Source organism: Citrus clementina, unplaced genomic scaffold, assembly GCF_000493195.1.
Source record: "Citrus clementina cultivar Clemenules unplaced genomic scaffold, Citrus_clementina_v1.0 scaffold_3, whole genome shotgun sequence".
NCBI lineage: Eukaryota > Viridiplantae > Streptophyta > Magnoliopsida > Sapindales > Rutaceae > Citrus > Citrus x clementina.
Genome location: NW_006262339.1, coordinates 4,782,334 through 4,799,669, shown reverse-complemented (window position 1 = coordinate 4,799,669; position 17,336 = coordinate 4,782,334). Strand labels below are relative to the sequence as shown.

The 17,336-nt window shown below is 34.4% G+C and overlaps 2 protein-coding genes across 8 annotated transcripts; both read left to right on the top strand.

Moving 5' to 3' along the window:
* The first annotated feature begins 104 nt into the window (after window positions 1-104).
* LOC18049398 ((S)-ureidoglycine aminohydrolase) lies at window positions 105-4,941 on the top strand. Of its 7 annotated transcripts, none has more exons than XM_024186874.1 (14): window positions 105-273; window positions 428-556; window positions 727-814; window positions 897-973; window positions 1,292-1,331; window positions 1,439-1,505; window positions 1,858-1,943; window positions 2,124-2,205; window positions 2,569-2,625; window positions 2,739-2,777; window positions 3,158-3,196; window positions 3,675-3,745; window positions 4,408-4,461; window positions 4,574-4,941. In XM_024186874.1, the coding sequence occupies exons 1-14, from the start codon at window positions 231-233 to the stop codon at window positions 4,641-4,643; spliced, it is 942 nt and encodes a 313-aa protein (XP_024042642.1). In that variant the 5' UTR covers window positions 105-230; the 3' UTR covers window positions 4,644-4,941. The 7 variants fall into 7 exon arrangements, 5 of the variants coding, with proteins under 5 accessions (XP_024042642.1, XP_024042641.1, XP_006440165.1 ...); XM_024186873.1 differs by having other exon boundaries at window positions 2,085-2,205; XM_006440102.2 differs by lacking the exon at window positions 2,739-2,777.
* Window positions 4,942-14,653: 9,712 nt separating this feature from the next.
* Window positions 14,654-17,068, top strand: LOC18049397 (cationic amino acid transporter 6, chloroplastic). The gene is made up of 5 exons (XM_006440100.2): window positions 14,654-15,120; window positions 15,216-15,438; window positions 15,618-15,948; window positions 16,040-16,268; window positions 16,384-17,068. The coding sequence occupies exons 1-5, from the start codon at window positions 14,691-14,693 to the stop codon at window positions 16,932-16,934; spliced, it is 1,764 nt and encodes a 587-aa protein (XP_006440163.2). The 5' UTR covers window positions 14,654-14,690; the 3' UTR covers window positions 16,935-17,068.
* Window positions 17,069-17,336: the final 268 nt, after the last annotated feature.

The window sequence follows — 17,336 nt, the reverse complement described above, 5'->3', positions numbered from 1 at the left end:
TTCTACTTTGACCGTCAAATTCTTTAAATTTAGTGCTATTGCCACCAACATTTAAAAGGATTCCACTACTCCCATCCGACGTGTACACCTTCGTCGTTTTCTAACGCATAACAACAAACACACACAGTAACTGCACGCGCAGCAAGAGACTGAACTGAACAAAACTCGCCCCCGTCCCCGAGTTCGTTCCATCTCAGTATCTCATATCAGTACAGTCACTACCTCAAAATATGCAGAGCCCCCAAGTTCTTCTTGTCCTTTCTGTCACTCTAAGTACACTTGCACTTCCCATTCTTTCTTCCATTTCTTTACTCTATGGCATAGTATTTTTAATATCAGATTGGATTCTTTGAGGTAAAGGTAGCATTTTGGCGGCTCTATTTTCATGTGGTGGCTGATTTTCTTTTTTCCTTTTACTCGTTTGCAGGTTTGGTTACAATTGGGGCGACTGATGGAGGGTTCTGTTCTGCTCCGTCAATCTTGGACAGAGAGACAAGCTCAAAGCCTATGTATTGGAAAGTCACAAACCCAACACTATCTCCTTCTCATCTACAAGGTATATATCATTGCAGTCTTCGTGTCTACCGTTTTTTGTTAAATATGTTTCCTCTCTTGTTCTTGAATGAATATGTTCTACTCTGGTACGGCAAAAAGGGCAAAACATTTCATTTTTATTGATTATGTTATTGTTACCTAATCCAAGATTAATTTGGTTATGCTTGTTAGACTTGCCGGGTTTCACGCGCAGTGTTTACAAAAGAGACCATGCTTTAATAACACCCGAGAGTCATGTACTCAGTCCCTTACCCGAGTGGTACTTTTGACTCGCTTTTGAATCTAGTGGCAGAAAGCTCTGTTCTTGTTTTCTGGTGTAGTCATTCACATTTGATTGACAGGACAAATACATTGGGAGCATATTTAATCACACCCGCAATGGGTTCACATTTTGTCATGTACCTGGCAAATATGCAAGGTTTGTTCATCTTCAGCTGTCATTTTCTTTTTTTCCTTTTGTTCTCAGATTTGAACTTTGATGTGATCTTCACATCTGATGTTTATGTGTTGCTCTTTAGCTGTGCCTCTGTCACAGTGGTAAAAGTGAGCCGTTTCTTATTTTCTGCATTTTCAGTCTTGGGCACATGGAAAATTCCAGCATGACCTTTATAGTATGTATTGTCATTTGTCTGGCATCCATGTTTTGTGCCAAGATATCATTAGAATGACATTGCAATTGGTGGCGTACCCAGAATGCATTTACTTGCTTGCTAATATAAGCCTATATACTGTGCAGAAAATGCCAGATCAGCCCTTCCCCCTCATGATGTAGAGAGGTGTGCATATATTTATTAACTTCTGTCTGTATGGACTGATTTAAACATAACTATTTCAAGTTCTATTCATCTTTGGTTGTGACATTTACCATCTTCTCGCTTCTCAGGTTCATATTTGTTGTTCAGGGTTCTGCGATGCTCACTAATGCATCAGGTGTTAGCAGCAAACTGATGGTTAGAAATATCTGATTTTACTTTTGTCAATTAACTTGAGGTACTAGTTTAATTCAAATTTAATAGGCAGTGAGCAGTATCATTAATTTTGTTTGAAATGAGCAATGCACAAGCTTGTAGCAGAAGTGCATATCCTATCTTTTTCAGACATTGAACATGCAGCCAGAGCTTTCAAATTTACCAGAAAGCGAGGCAGTCATTTCCAAAACTACCAGTGCTTAAAGATCTTTCAGTTCCTTATACATGCATGCATGTCCATGTCCTCCCCCCCCCCCGAGGGACATTTTATGCATGTCTATATCTGCTCCTCTGAACCTTGTTCGGATATTATATTATATGCTTTATTGTGTAGGTGGATTCGTATACTTATCTACCTCCTAATTTTGCACATTCTCTGAGGGCTGAAGGATCAGCTACTCTTGTTGTATTTGAGCGCAGGTTTGTAACCCACTATGACATAATTGACTTGATAATTGCCATCTTATCCTCCCTGTTTTTCAGTTTTATACCATTCTGAGCAGCATTGTAAAGCCGCTATACTATCATAACTGATTGAATAGCTTGCCTGTGTGATACCAGTCCGTTACATTTTCACCCTTTTTTGGGCTTAACTCTTAGGTATGCCTCTCTTGAAAATCATATAACTGAGCAGATTGTTGGTTCAACAGACAAGCAGCCACTGCTTGAAACTCCCGGAGAGGTGAGTTGTGGTTATATTTTGCTTGTCTTCTGATGTTGTTTGTAATCCCTTTCACAGAGGTATTTTTTTACCCTGTTTATATTAGGTTCCAGGTTTAAAAAGTATAGAATAATTATTGAACCTTGTAACTTAAGCAGGTCTTTTCATATTTTTGAACAATTTATTTTTGTTGATCATATGAATTATGTTTTGTTTCTTATCAAAAGAATACTAATTGTATTGTCTTATATTATTTTTGAAACTCACCAAATGATAATTATGCCAAGAAACTTTGCATGTTTCCATGCTTATTTGTTTTCATCTATTTACTCAATCATGTATAGACTTGTGCTGATAAGCTACTTATAACTCGTTACTTAACAGGTTTTTCAGCTTAGAAAGCTTCTTCCTCAAGCAGTTCCTTTTGACTTCAATATCCACGTGAGCCATAACTTGCCTCCTGAATCACAATCTTTGTCGTAACAATTTTTTTTTAATTGTGATTGCCTGGTTTAGGACTTTTGATTGAAGTCCTTTTTTATTGTCTTTGTCAGCAACTAGACATGGATAATTCTTCTGGAAAGAGAGTTAGAGTATGCAAGCCCCATCTAAAAGTGGTTTCTTTTGTCCATTGCTTAGGAATTTTTACTAAGGACAGCCTACATGCTGTTATTTCTTCTTGCTTTCCTTGATATTTTAGATTGTCTTTTATGCTTCTGGAGTTCTGGTTCCTTGAGCTGCATCCCCTGGGCTCTTAATGGATGTGTATTTTAATTCTCAAACTGCAATTAGCAACCACAGTGCACTACTTCAATCTTTTTACTTCAGACCATTACACATATGAGCTGAAGGTTCGGGTTTGTTTTGTTTACTAAATGTACCGTATATCTGCCGTAGCATTGGTGACATAGACTAACAGTTTATTTCTTATGACTGTCTGCTATGATTTGATCTTTTGTGTCCATGCATGCAGATCATGGATTTTCAACCTGGAGAGTTCCTTAATGTGAAGGTTTGCACCCTCTCTCTTTCTTTTTAACTTCTTGATGATTAAAACTATGACTGGTTCTGATAGAAGAAAAATGCTTGTAATAAGTGATAGAATTCTTTGCAAACAGGCTAAGGTAACAACTCCTGATGAAATTATAAGTCCTGCATCTATCTATATCTAACTCACGTGCCATAAATCACGAGATTCCATGTCAAATCTTAGGTGTTAAACATTGATTTTGTTACTTGAAAGCCACCTTAGAACTGAAATTACTTTCGGTAATGAGTAATGACAATCTTTTGAAGATTAAAATGTTTCATTTGTTGAAACTCTGGTTAATTTTTTGCTGAAACTCTGTTCAGTCTTTTTTACATTTGAAGCTTTGTTGTATGATTCATAGCTTTCTAGTGTTTCTTTAATTACTCTGGTTTTCTTCTATTTATGCTTCCACTTGTGGGTGAATATTATACCATTTAATTTGGCTTGTTTGCATTTGCAGGAGGTCCACTATAATCAGCATGGTTTATTGCTTTTAGAGGGACAGGGTATCTATCGTTTGGGTGATAGCTGGTAAGATTTTCATTCAAGACTTGAGACTGTATGAAGCAGGCATATTGCTAGTTATGTCTAAAGCCAATCTTATGAAACAGATGGATGAGTGGATACAGTGATCATATCCTGTTATGTGCCTCTTTTGAGGGGAGAAAATGATTTTTACTGCTTGTCTTAAGTCCACCAAATTATAGAAATTCATAAAGAAAGGCAATTGGAGCTCTCATGCTACGGCTCCTGGGATTAGTTGCAGTTCTTGGAAGTTTTTTCACGCTGATGTTGGAAATCTAGGTGTTAGCTGATACCTTCAAGTTTTGTAATGATGTTTTTGCATTTTAAATATCTACAAAACATCTGTCTTGGATTACAATGGAAATGAGTCTGTCAAATTGCTTCTGTCATTTCTTCGAGTAGATTTATATATGCATATGCAGAGAAGAACAAAAATAAATTCATATTCTTTTTCTTGTTATTGCCCTTCCTTTGAGAACTTGTGTTTTGCTGTTTCAATGGAACGTGCACATTAATGCATTCATGACACGCACTAATAACAGACCAGTGGAAAGTTTTCTTCCAGTCTTTTATCCTGGCATTTTGTTTTGGTTTACTCAGCTTTACGTATGCCACTACCTTTACAAAGCATGCTCATGCAGTATTGCTCATTTGTCTTCTGTTTATAGGTACCCAGTTCAAGCTGGTGATGTGCTTTGGATGGCACCATTTGTGCCACAATGGTAAGTGAGGAATCTGTCACCCCTCTTATAAGAAATTGGCGCATTGTATTTTTTCTTTTGTTCTTCCTCCAGTTAATTCCAAACTAGTAGGCCGCATTCTGCTCCATTTCAGGTATGCTGCACTTGGTAAAACCCGGACTCGTTATTTGCTGTACAAAGATGTAAACAGGAATCCATTGTAATCACATGCAGCTGGAAATGCGCCACCCAGGAATCCAGTGACATATGGTCCTGATGCAATCCATTTATGTGAAACACAGAATGAGCACACATTGATATGGTGCAAATGGCAAGATCCATCTATGTGAAGCGATATGTCCGTCTGTACGGCCTGAAAACATGATATCAAATATGTATATGGTATCATTCTGAAACTGTGTATGCCATCAAGAAATCAATATTTAATGCCTCATCAAGGGGTCTAAATTCATTGAAAAGCAGAATTGTAAGTGCTAATGCTATGCTTAATGGTTATACTTTTACACTCTTTTAGGGGCCTGACAGGCTTCCAACCTTCTGGTCAATTTTGTCCCTCTTCGCTTTTGATACTTAAAAATTCATGATTCTGATTGGTCATCCTGGGAATATATTGTCTGCATAATATAATCAAATTTGATGTTCAATTCTTTAGAGATAATGTTTTCGTTCCACAAGTGCTGATTCAGTTCTGCTGGTCATGATGCCAAAACAAGAACAATGATTTTTAAAAAATTTGAGAAATTTAACTTGATTTGAATGTGGGTTTTATATTATATTATAAACAGGCCAATGAAATGCATCAATTTTAACAAAATCACTGTTACTTGTTTTAAAAAGCATAGAAACGAATTTGGAATCACTTTTTACAAAATTCTGAGTGAATAAAATTAATCAACATTATCATGAAATGAATTAATTATGTTTATGCTAAACCTTTCAAAGGCCAAAACCCTTGCAGCCCAACAACATCATTGCAGCATAGATTATGAAAACTGAAACGTCTGGTTCATAGAATTTGTACGTGGCTCGCTTGATAAAAATGAACATTGTTTTTGTTTTCGGTGTCCCCACAGAGCAAAATGAGACAAAGAATGAGCACCAATATTGCCAACACATCCTCTTCACCACCACCGACCCAATTTCTTCACCACTCTTTTTTTTTTTTCAAAGTAAAAAGAATCTCTTAAAACCCTTTGGTGGGATGCTCCAAAGCAGCCTTTCCCAAATGAGAATATTTGATAAAAACCCTTCCTCTTTCTTTTGTGCAAGAAAGCTTATTATCTTTTTAATTAGTTTTCCTAAAGAATTACTTTCTCTAAAGTTATCATTGATGGCATTTAAGATGTCATAAGTTCCTTTTAATGGCTTTTTCTAGGTCATGGAATTTCTTTCCAATTAAATAATCACTTCTGTTTATTAATCCCCAAACTATCATTATATAGTTAACTGTTCAAGAAATGTAAATTTTTTATAGTATTATTATCATAAATCAACCCAGACCCTCTGTACATAGCTTTATTAAGGTAACAATTGAAAAGAAAATAATAATTAAGTAAATTTTAATGGAAATAAATATACAATAAAAGTATTTTAATTCTTAAAATTATATAGGCTATGTTTGGATGTTGGAAAAAGTCTATTTTGAAGGATTGAAAAAAAAAAATTAGCTCTATCCAGGGTTATGTTCGGTTATCAAAACTAATAAAAATAATTCATATTTTAATCTAACATTCATAAGATTATTAGTCCCTATTTTCACATGGGTTTAGGTAAGACTATACATCTTATAATATAAATTTATTAATATCAAAATTTTATTCAATCATTTATTTTAACTAGTAGTTAATGCATTAAACATAAAAAAATTATTCAATTATTTATTTACAATAATATTGAAATTTAAATATTAAATTTAAAAAATAGTAATATGATTTAAAAAATAATATATTATTTAAATAGTTATTAAATTTAACATAGTCATGTCTGGTATTATACTAAACAAAAGGCATACTATATAATCCAATTTAATCTAATCCTAAGAGTTAGGGACTGTATGTTTTTTTAACTTAATGACTTTATTAACTTAATTTCAATCAGTTAAGTCATTAAGCCAGTTTATTTTTTTAACTTAATGAAATTTTTTAGTCATTATGTAATTCAGTTATTAAATCAATTTTTAAAGCTTTTTATCTTTACCTAAAGCAAATTTAACAATTAAATTATCACCCATCTTTATAACTTGTCATATTATAATGGTAGAGTATTATTATTTTTATCTTTTTATTTTCTTCAAATTGGCATTATTTATCTTCATATTTTTTTATGAATATTTTTCATATAAAAACATCATGAATTACAATAAAATTTATTAGCATATTATGTTATGATGATATACTATCTTATTTAAGATTTTTGATATATTTATTATTTGTTTAACATTTATAACTTGTAAGGACGCAAACGTAAAAATATTAGTTTTCAAAATTTTTAAGTTAAAAAAAACTTAATATTTGATTTCAGCAGTTTAGGCAATATATATATATATATATATATATATATATATATATATTACTCAAATTTAGACATTCAGTTATATTCAAAGAATAAACAAACTAATTCATATTTTATTAGGGGACAATAAGGGTCAGCCTATGATTTATATCAAACTTAATTTATAATCATTTAGATCTATTCAGTTTTCAGACAAAAAAGAACAAACGCCACCTTAGTCTAGTTTAATCCAATCTTCTAAATGTAGCGTAAGAGCTAACTAGATAATTAGTTCAAATACTAGAGGGTATTTACCATTTTATCTTATCAAAAAAAAAAAAGAAAAGGAAAACGAAACCTTTTTATGCCGTAGATCAATTCAGGCCGACTAATAAGCTGCAATACAATCAGCATTCGAACTTTCTTATACACACACACAATAATAGAGTCCTGTGATAAAATTTTGCTATGATTGCAAGATTGTAGCAAGCTCACAACCATAAAAATTTGTTGCTTCAAAAGGGTATTTACACCCCCACCCCATCAATGGAGTGAAGAGGCACGATCCGTACACCCACCTTTTTTTGAGTCTGTTTGAAAGGCAAAGATCGATCTGCATGCACACACACACACGAGAGAGTGTGTCTGTGTGAAAACAACTTTAATTATTTCCGAAATCTTCTTGGTCATATATATAAATTATGTGGAGTACTTGAGCTGAGCTGAGCTGCCTTTTCTAAAGCCTAAAGAAATGGGGTTCCTGAATCTGTTCGTCGTATGATTACTTTACTTCCATTTATTTATTCTATTCTTCACTGGTTTAATTTTATTTATAAGCACTGTGCTGTACACAAGTCTTATGTAACAACACTTGGAACAGGAGAAAAAACAACTGACTTGCAGTTACACCTCAAAAGAACCTTTAGTTATAATTAATTTTTAACGGATTAATGGCATAAATGCTAGGGGGGCAAGGGGTTAGGGCCATTCAATTCTTTCAAGTAACCACCATTTATTTATTTATTTATTTATTTTTTTTTTTTTTGGGATAGAGTTTACGTAACCACTTTGATTTATAGTAAGTGAGGTTAGCTATAATGTGAGTTCTGAGTATGAAGAGATGGTCCCTGCTTCTTTTAGTTTGAGATCAGATAAATTGATATAAGTTGGGGAATGTTAATGTGTCCATTAATTGCTTTTCAGTATGAATTATGATACTGCTGTCAATTCATGACAGCTGCGTTCATCACTTATTAGATTTCCAGGAATATGGATCCGGTCAAGTTTTAAATCATCAAAAGCAGTTAGATGCATTATACACTTTGAAAATCCGCTCTTTGCTTTTTTCCATTGACATAGAATCCAAACCTAAATGACAATGCAACCCCACCATGTTGATACCTTAATCCCTTCAAAACAGTGTTCGGACGACTTTGGTGGTGGGCACATAGTAGATTCACTAAACCCTAAGCTATATTGTCCTTTTAGGGAGAAAGTTGAACATGTCGAGGCACCGGATCATCTCTGTGCATTAATCTAACAAAGTCCGGTGGCTGTGTACATATTTAATTTGAAAACTATCAATAGCTAGTTACATTAAATGAATATTTAAACATGACATAATATCACTAGATGATCTTAGTATCTCTGATCCTAAACTTTCTTATCGTTGTCATTTATGTCATAGGTAACAGCATTTATGCATGTAGCATGCAAACAAAAAATAGAAAGTTAACATATATACTCTGGTGCTGTTGATAGCAACTTCTCCTCATACTTTCACAAAATCTAGTGATGTCAGCTCAAGCAAAGGAGGAATACTTGAGCTTATGGTGTTTATAAATAGTAGAAATGCGAGAACGTTTTTAATTCAAGTGTTGTGGGTTGGTTGAAAGAGAGTTTATTAAAGTGTCAATTAATTATATATATTGATGGGTGCAGAAAGCTTGGACTTTACTTGCTGTATAAACGCCGAAAGATGTCTGATGTTCTTGCCGATGCTGACTAATAATGATGTTGAAGCCTAATGGCTTCCAGCCTCAATGTTCATGTCTTATACGAACTTTTTTGAAAAAGTTTTTCTGGTCCTTGTAGTTTTCTCACATCTTATTAGCACATTGTTAATTAAGAAAGAGATCATGATCCTCTCCTAATATGATATTTTCATAAATAAATTTTATTAATGTGGTTGGTGGTTAATAAATGAAAAAGTAAAGATAATTAAATCGTAATCATACACTAGCACTAAAATACAAGTGTCACAAAATCTATAAAAAATCAGAAAAACTCATATCAGAAAAGGATCCTAGTCCTAAAGGGAGAAGATTGATAGATCATCCAGACAGTGAAACATTCATAATATATACATTGATCCTTTGCCTAATTTCAAACATAGCTTTTCATGCAAATAAATCATTTTTCATTGGCTATGCTGCGCATGTCATAAGGAAATTATTAGATTTGCTTTCGTTTTGTGTTTATAAAATGATAGGTTTCTTTTCAATGATGGCAGACCATCTCTTTTAATTGGATGAATTAAATTTAATTCATGATCATTTTAACACTTGCAGTGTTACAAAAGCATTTCAACAAACGACAGATGATTAAACCCTAATCTATTGGTAACTCATTTTTATTTTTGTCTTTCACTGATATTTGGTAATTTTTTTAAGGTGCTAATGGCTTTTACTATATGTGCTACAATGAATTTATGCTGTTAATTATAATTATTTCTTGTGGTGGATGTACTTTGGGTTGGCATTATTTGAATGCGAAGAAACGTAATGCTATAGAGCCAACGACATGTTAATAACTTGATATAAAGGGGAAATAAAACAAAATAGAATATTTTTAAAACTAAAAGCAACAATTTATAGGTATGTGACACCACGTCTAGGGGCATTAAAAAGCTTCCATTATGTAAAAAGAAGAGTTGAAAACTAAATTCTGCTCAATGTTGGATCTAAAAAGTAATAACAAAAAACCCAAATAGGAAATTCTGTAGAATCTGTATGATGCTCTAGCTTAATTGCATTGGCAATAGATAAATAGGAAACGAAAAGAAAAAAAATTGTTGTTAGCCGCTTCAAGGTTTCGTATTATAATGAGTTAGGGTTATAGGGGACTCAGGAAAAGATTAAAGCTGTGCAAATACAGCATGAACTATGCAATTGATCATCTCAAAAGACTAGTTAATATATATAAAAAAAAATCATACTGCACGATCTCATGCTCATATTGGAATTATTTTATCGAATCATGATAAAGAATGAAGAGAAACGTTTCTGCGAAATGTTTGTGGTTTCAACTTTTGAAAGGCTTCCCACCCCGAGAATGTTGGCTTTTGTAGCTTATTATATATTAAAAGGAAAAAAAGGTAATGAAGTTAGAATCATTTCTTAAAAAATGCTTTAAGTTTCTCGTATTTAATAAAAGATCATGAGCCATGTGGGAAGCGTCGTTCCAACATCACTAATACCTCTGGAAGGCATAATGGGGTTGGGGATTGATTAATATTGCATAGGTGATCTTGCATTGATGCTGAGATCAGCTCTCAGATAGTGCAGGAAAGGAAGATCTTTAATCTCTTTGAAGGGGTGATCTTAAGGTTATTGGGGATTGATTAATGTTGCATAGGTGATCTTAACTTTCAAATATTTGTCATTTTTTTTTATTAATATTGCATAGGAGCGCTAAGCATTTGTTATTACCAGCAGTCAAGTAGCGAACCTTTATTCTTTGGCAAATCGGTAGGAGGATTCGAGTTCCTACATCCTATACAGATATTTGAAAGTTGTTTCAGTTTGTTTCATATAGAAAAATCCATATTCACATAGAAAGGCTTATGTATTAAGGATTGCCCCAATAAGAAGGTAGCACGTATCCTTGTTAAGTGGTAAGATAACTCCAGGCCTCGACTTTAATTTGCCACACGGTAGTTGGTGCATAAATTTGACTCTTACATCATATAAAAGTCCATGAATCTAATTTATACTCAAAAGATAGCTCATGAGTTAAGGATTACCTTAAGCTTATAGAAAGATGCCGTTAGTTTTCTTCCAATATTTAGAGGTACATTGACCGTTAACATGAGCCCTCACAAAACTGTCTCTATCCCTTTATCCTCCATTTCCACCTTCAGCCAAACATTTGTAAATAATTGATTCATGGCTTATTTTCTTCCAATATTTAGAAGTTAAATGGACTTGTTAATGAGTCCTCACAAAACTGTCTGACTCTATCCCTTTTATCGTCCAATTCAACCTTCAGCCAACCATTGTACATAATTGATTCATGCCTCAATTATATACCAATTTAGCTAAATCTCTAGCTGGCGTTATTCAATGTTAATATTGTATAATTAACGACAACATAGCGAACCGAGTGCCATTCTCAATAAGCTAGATGAGTAATGATGGTCCTGCGATTGGACCATAACCATGAGTGATGAGTTGAGTAATTAAAAGTTTTACGTTAAAGTTAATTTTGGTGCAATTTTAGCAAAAAGCAACTATGCCAGAAAGCCACTTGCTGAAGAAAAGAAGTATCACACCTTGCAATTAAGGATTATCCAACATGATTCCTCCCGAAAAAAAGGTCTTCTGTTAATTTGGAGACGTGACACTCTCACTATCATTCTTTTTTCAACTTTTTATTAATAAATTATTGTCTCTTCTGATATATAAAACAAAACACTTTTTATCAAATGATCTGGCCTTAATTATTTGATGGTTCCTTTCTTTTGCCACATATAAGAAACACTTATTGTAAAATAAATACTGTGGCAACACTAAGAGATTGAGGTGAGGAATGAGGTCAATGCAAATTAAGATGACCCACTTAAATAGAAAATTAATCAAAAGCTAAAGCTTCAACTGCTTCCTACTATCCTCCTGAGTGCAACTTAAGATCCAATAAAATTTGAAAGCAAAGGGGAAAAAAATTTTGCACTCCTAAATCCTAAATGCTTTTATTATTATTGTAGTTATGTGAATATGCTTACACTGTTTGATATTCTCTTAGTAAGTATCCAATCTTAGTGGCTCCAATTCTATACCTATCTTAACCCTCTCAGTTTTCGTATCCTTTTTATATAATTTATTTGACTCTTAAGTGCTTTACTTTAAATCTTTGTGACTAACTGTTTGAGTTGGACCTTTAAGTAGATTGAGGCTAGAACTAAGGCCAGAGCCAGACTAATGATCCTGACGTCATTTGCGAGAAGCAAAGTGATTATTCTAGGCTACACAATTAATTCTTTATCAAGTTGCAGTACAATTGTATATGAAGGAAGTCAGCCATGTACTCATAGGGCTTTCAATTGGCAAAAGAATGGTAGAAAACACTAAGTCTCCCTTTTGCTTCATTTGTAGTTAATTTTAATCTTATCTTCAAAATGGGGCTGGTTTCGAGTCCACGACATTGCAATGACTATATTGCAGCACTTTCTAATTAATTAAATCATCATGAGCTTCAAATGCTGTAATCTTGCTCTCATCTTGTCTGGCTGCTGACAATGCAACAAAGTGTTGAAGCAATTAATTTCAATAAGAATTAGATTTGTGTGATCGTTTTCAGAATATAAGAACAAATACAAGTAATTTTTCTTTACTAGCGACCACACACCATAAGACAGTAAAAGGCCTGTATATATGTGTGTGTGTGTGTGTGTGTGTGTGTGTGTGTGTGTGTGTGAAATGATATAATTGTATTAGATAAAGAACAAACCTCAAACTTTGTCACAGTGTACTAGTTTGAGTAGATAGTGATCCCATTAGCCTTGATTTTGATCTTTAACAAATAATATCCACTTACAGCGTCCCCTTAATTATTTCACTTTGAAATCATGATTATTATTCAGATAATTAATAACCATTAATTCAACTCCTGAAAACACTCTAGACAATTCTCAAGTGGGTGTTGACAGAAAACAGTCCCCAGTTGAAGCAAAATTAACTCCCATAGCAACATGTGGGCATCTAAAGACCATGGACCACTTATTGAACCCAATCTGAAATTCTTGAATGACGATTCCATTTCAAACAAAAAAGAATGAAAAAAAAAAAAAAGGATCTCTAGTGGATGATGATGAGATGACGACTAGATTTAAGCATGCATAATATTGGCTATAGGGTATCAAGAAGAAGCTAAGCTAGAATCTAATGGATTTGAGCTCATGCCAGAGAGAGAGAGCTTTTGACTTGATCATATATTGATGCTAAAAAGAGAAATATAAACTAAGAAGTGATAGGGCACTATAGCAAGATATGGTGGTAATCAATGGAGCAGCACCACCTCTCCACTTGTTGTTTCTCTATATATTTTCAACTTTAAACATATCTAACTGTTAACCGCTACTGATTCTCATCCTTTTTTTCATTGAAAGTTACATAAAGCTATTGGGATGCTTGTAAAAATAAATAATATCTTGAACAAAGATTTTCATTGGGTTTGTATGGCAATTTGAATCCCAACTATTTCAAGATAAGAAGAGCTGCTTTATTGAAAAGACATATATATCAATCTCAAAATGTAGACCAATCGAAGATTGATCAATGCAAAATCTTTTCTTTCTTTTTTTTTCTCAGATCTTTAAGTAGAAACTACTAAAGTATATACCCGAAAGAATTATGAGTTACTCGACCAAAAATTGGTACATTCAAGTAACGCAGGCACGGTCAAATTAATCTTGATAACTTAATTAAGAGATGTCGGCGAACGATAAATATTCGAGATGCTTAGTGAATTATTTAATTAGAATACTCTAATTACCAATTGTATCATCCAATTGATTTGATTCCGGAGGGAAATGTCAAAACCATCCACTTTACCGCATAAGTTAGATTAATTAACCCCACGGAGAATCTTGAAATTTTATTATCAGATAAGAAACTTGAAAATCAGTAAAACTAAACGAGTATAAAAAGCAAAAGAAAAAGCTAATGCATCAGAATTCAGAAGCGAGTTTGGCTCACTTCCAAATGCACTTTCACACAAGCCTAACATAAAGAAAGCAAGAAGTTTTGCGTAAATTATTGCAGTTGTAGCAACAAAAATCAGCGGCTTAATATACTCTTAGTAGGTTGCAAAAGCAGACATTGAAGCAGCCACTTTTATGTTACCTCAACACAATAGTATTAAGGAACTTGACAAGCTCCCATTTCTTAAATTCAACTAGGAAAAACAAATTGTAGCCACCAACTTGAGCATCGTTCTTGAGTTAACCGTGTATGAGGTAAATGGTCTTCTATACATACAACCTGTCGTGGGATACAAACTTCTGATAATTTGTGGAAGCAGGCAATGCAATTGTTGGAACTGCAACTGAGATTAATATTCTTGTTGAGGAATCAATAAGTCCAATTATTTCTTGAGTTAAATGAAAGAAATCTTTAGTTATTGCTTTATGAAAGTATGGATGCTTGTCACATCTTTTCAAAGGTGAAGAAGAAAAATTCCAAAAGATGATCAGGTCAAACAGCTTCCTCCTCACACAGTGATTCCTCTTACAAAATGGTTGGGCCTTTTCTTCTACCTTTTTCTGCATGCTATTCTCTCTAAACAGAATTTAGGGTCTTGGGGTACTCAAAAGTTGTGCAAATGTGTGTGATACAAAAGGGTCATATTGTCACTTCACTGGAGATAAGGACATTATTTTTTGGTTCCCCATCAACCTTTAGGAAAAAAGAATCTAATGATGATATATCCTCTCTCACACTCTCTCCCCAAATGCATATTTAAACCCTTACCTCAACCTTCTCATGGAAAGCAAAGCAAACCAAACCAAAACTAACATGGCAACCAATGTTGATCAATCTCCAATAGCCACCAACATTTTCTTTACAAAATATCTGCAATCTCTCACTCAAACTCCTCACAGGCTTAGAAAGAGAATGCTTGCAACATGGACACCAGACCAAGAGCTTAACCGAGTGAGGTTAAGGTCTGGAGCAGACATGAAAAGGAAACTCATGTGGTATGATTTGGTAGCTCTTGGTGTTGGTGGCATGCTTGGTGTTGGTGTCTTTGTCACCACTGGGCCTGTTGCCCTTCAAATCTCTGGCCCTTCAGTCTTCATATCATACATCATTGCCGGCATATCAGCTCTTCTTTCCTCTTTATGCTACACTGAATTTTCAGTACAGATTCCCGTCGCCGGAGGCGCCTTCAGTTACCTAAGAGTCACTTTTGGTATGCAGAGAAAAAATATATTGTACATTTTGTTCTTTAACTCAAAAATTTCAATTCTCGGAGTGCTCATGGAATTTGAGACCATAATATTGCAGGAGAGTTTGTGGGGTATTTTGCTGGGGCTAACATACTGATGGAGTATGTATTATCAAACGCTGCCGTTGCAAGAAGTTTCACTGACTACTTGTGCCATGCTGTTGGTGAAAATGATCCAAACTCATGGAGAGTAGAAGTAGATGGCCTTTTTAAGGGTTACAATATGTTGGATTTTCCGGCCGTCGCGCTTGTTCTGCTTCTCACTCTTTGTCTATGTCACGGGTTTGATCTCTTCTAAACCTCTTGCTTCGTCCCATGAGATATTTTTAATATTATAGAGCTAATATTGGTTATGTAACTTTTGTTTAATGTTATTGAACTATCATCAAGTGATGGGTTATTTAATTAGTTTGGTGACTGTAGATTTTGGAAGTGATTGAAGTTTCTTTTTGGGATTGCAGCACAAAGGAAAGCTCAATACTGAACCTAATAATGACAATCTTTCATGTGGTTTTCTTTGGGTTCATCATAATTGCTGGTTTCTGCAATGGGAGTGTACAAAACTTGGTAAAGCCAGGAGGGCTAGCTCCTTTTGGTGTTAAAGGCATTGTTGATGGAGCAGCTACTGTGTATTTCAGCTATATCGGCTATGACTCAGTTTCAACCTTGGCAGAAGAGATCCAAAATCCTTCCAAGAGCTTGCCTTTGGGCATCGTTGGTTCTGTTCTCATTGTCTCCTTGCTATATTCCCTCATGGCCTTGTCTTTGTGTCTCATGGTACCATACAATAAGGTTAGTAAAGCTAAATTAATTAGATGAAGCAGAAATTATGTATAATCTCGAAATCTTAATATGTAATAAGGCGTTCTTGGAATGATTATAGATACTGAAAGACGCATCATTTTCAATGGCTTTCCGAAACATCGGTTGGGCGTGGGCGAGCAACGTTGTTGGAGCTGGAGCAAGCTTGGGAATTGTTGCTTCACTCTTGGTTGCCATGTTAGGCCAAGCTAGGTATCTTTGTGTCATTGGAAGGGCCAGGCTTGTACCAACCTGGCTAGCCAAGGTGCATCCTTCAACCGGAACTCCATTGAACGCAACTCTCTTCTTGGGTAAGTGATGCAGCTTCCTTATGATCACTATCTAAGAACATAGAAGGTGCTTAAGTGGCTCTCGATGAAGTGCTTAAAAAATTGCTTAAAAAATTTTTGTTTCTGATACTATTAGGGCTATGCACAGCATCAATTGCACTCTTCACTGAACTCAACATAGTGCTTGAAATGATCTCCATCAGCACACTCTTGGTGTTCTATTTAGTTGCCAATGCTCTCATCTACCGTCGATACGTGATGATCAGCAACAACCCTCCTTCACACACTCTCTTGTTCCTCTTCCTTCTCTCATTTTGTGCTATTTGCTTCTCTCTATCATTGAAAATTCAGCAACAACTTTGGGGCTTGCCGCTATTCGGTGGGTTAATGCTCATTGTCACGGCCTTCTTCCATTACTCTATGTCTCGTGTAAGCCACCCAACTGGATGGTCAGTGCCATTCATGCCATGGCCGGCAGCTATATCAATTTTCCTAAACGTCTTTCTTATGACAACACTAAAGCTACTCTCCTACCAAAGATTTGCTATGTGGACATGTTTGATAACTTTGTTTTATGTGCTCTATGGTGTTCACTCAACTTATGAAGCTGAAGAAATGAAGGGGGGTGTTGAAGAAGTGCCAAATCCATCAGTCCAACAAAGTAAGCTAGATATCCAAATGCTTTAATAATAAGAAATGAAGATGTATGTTTTATATGCAGTCTTTCTTTTTATATTAATTTGTAAGCAACCATGTAGGTTTTTGGGGTTGTTACAATGTAAGTTTCACGGAATCCTCGTAAGTAAAAATATGATTTCCCATCAAATAGAAATGCAAATAATTAGATGAAAGTAAGGCCAAAATAATAGAAAGATGAAACATTAACGAAAAAACTAAAGAGAGTGGCAGAGTTCTATATTTAGTTATATTTAACATTGCAGTTCGATATTTGTAACTTAAAAGTTAAGAGTATTGAATTGTTTGATAAACACTTGGTATTGCGGTTTGACAATTAAGTTAATTATATGTGAAAATTCTATAATATTTTTATCATTTTTGGCAAAATGATGATGTAAAAATTATATTTAC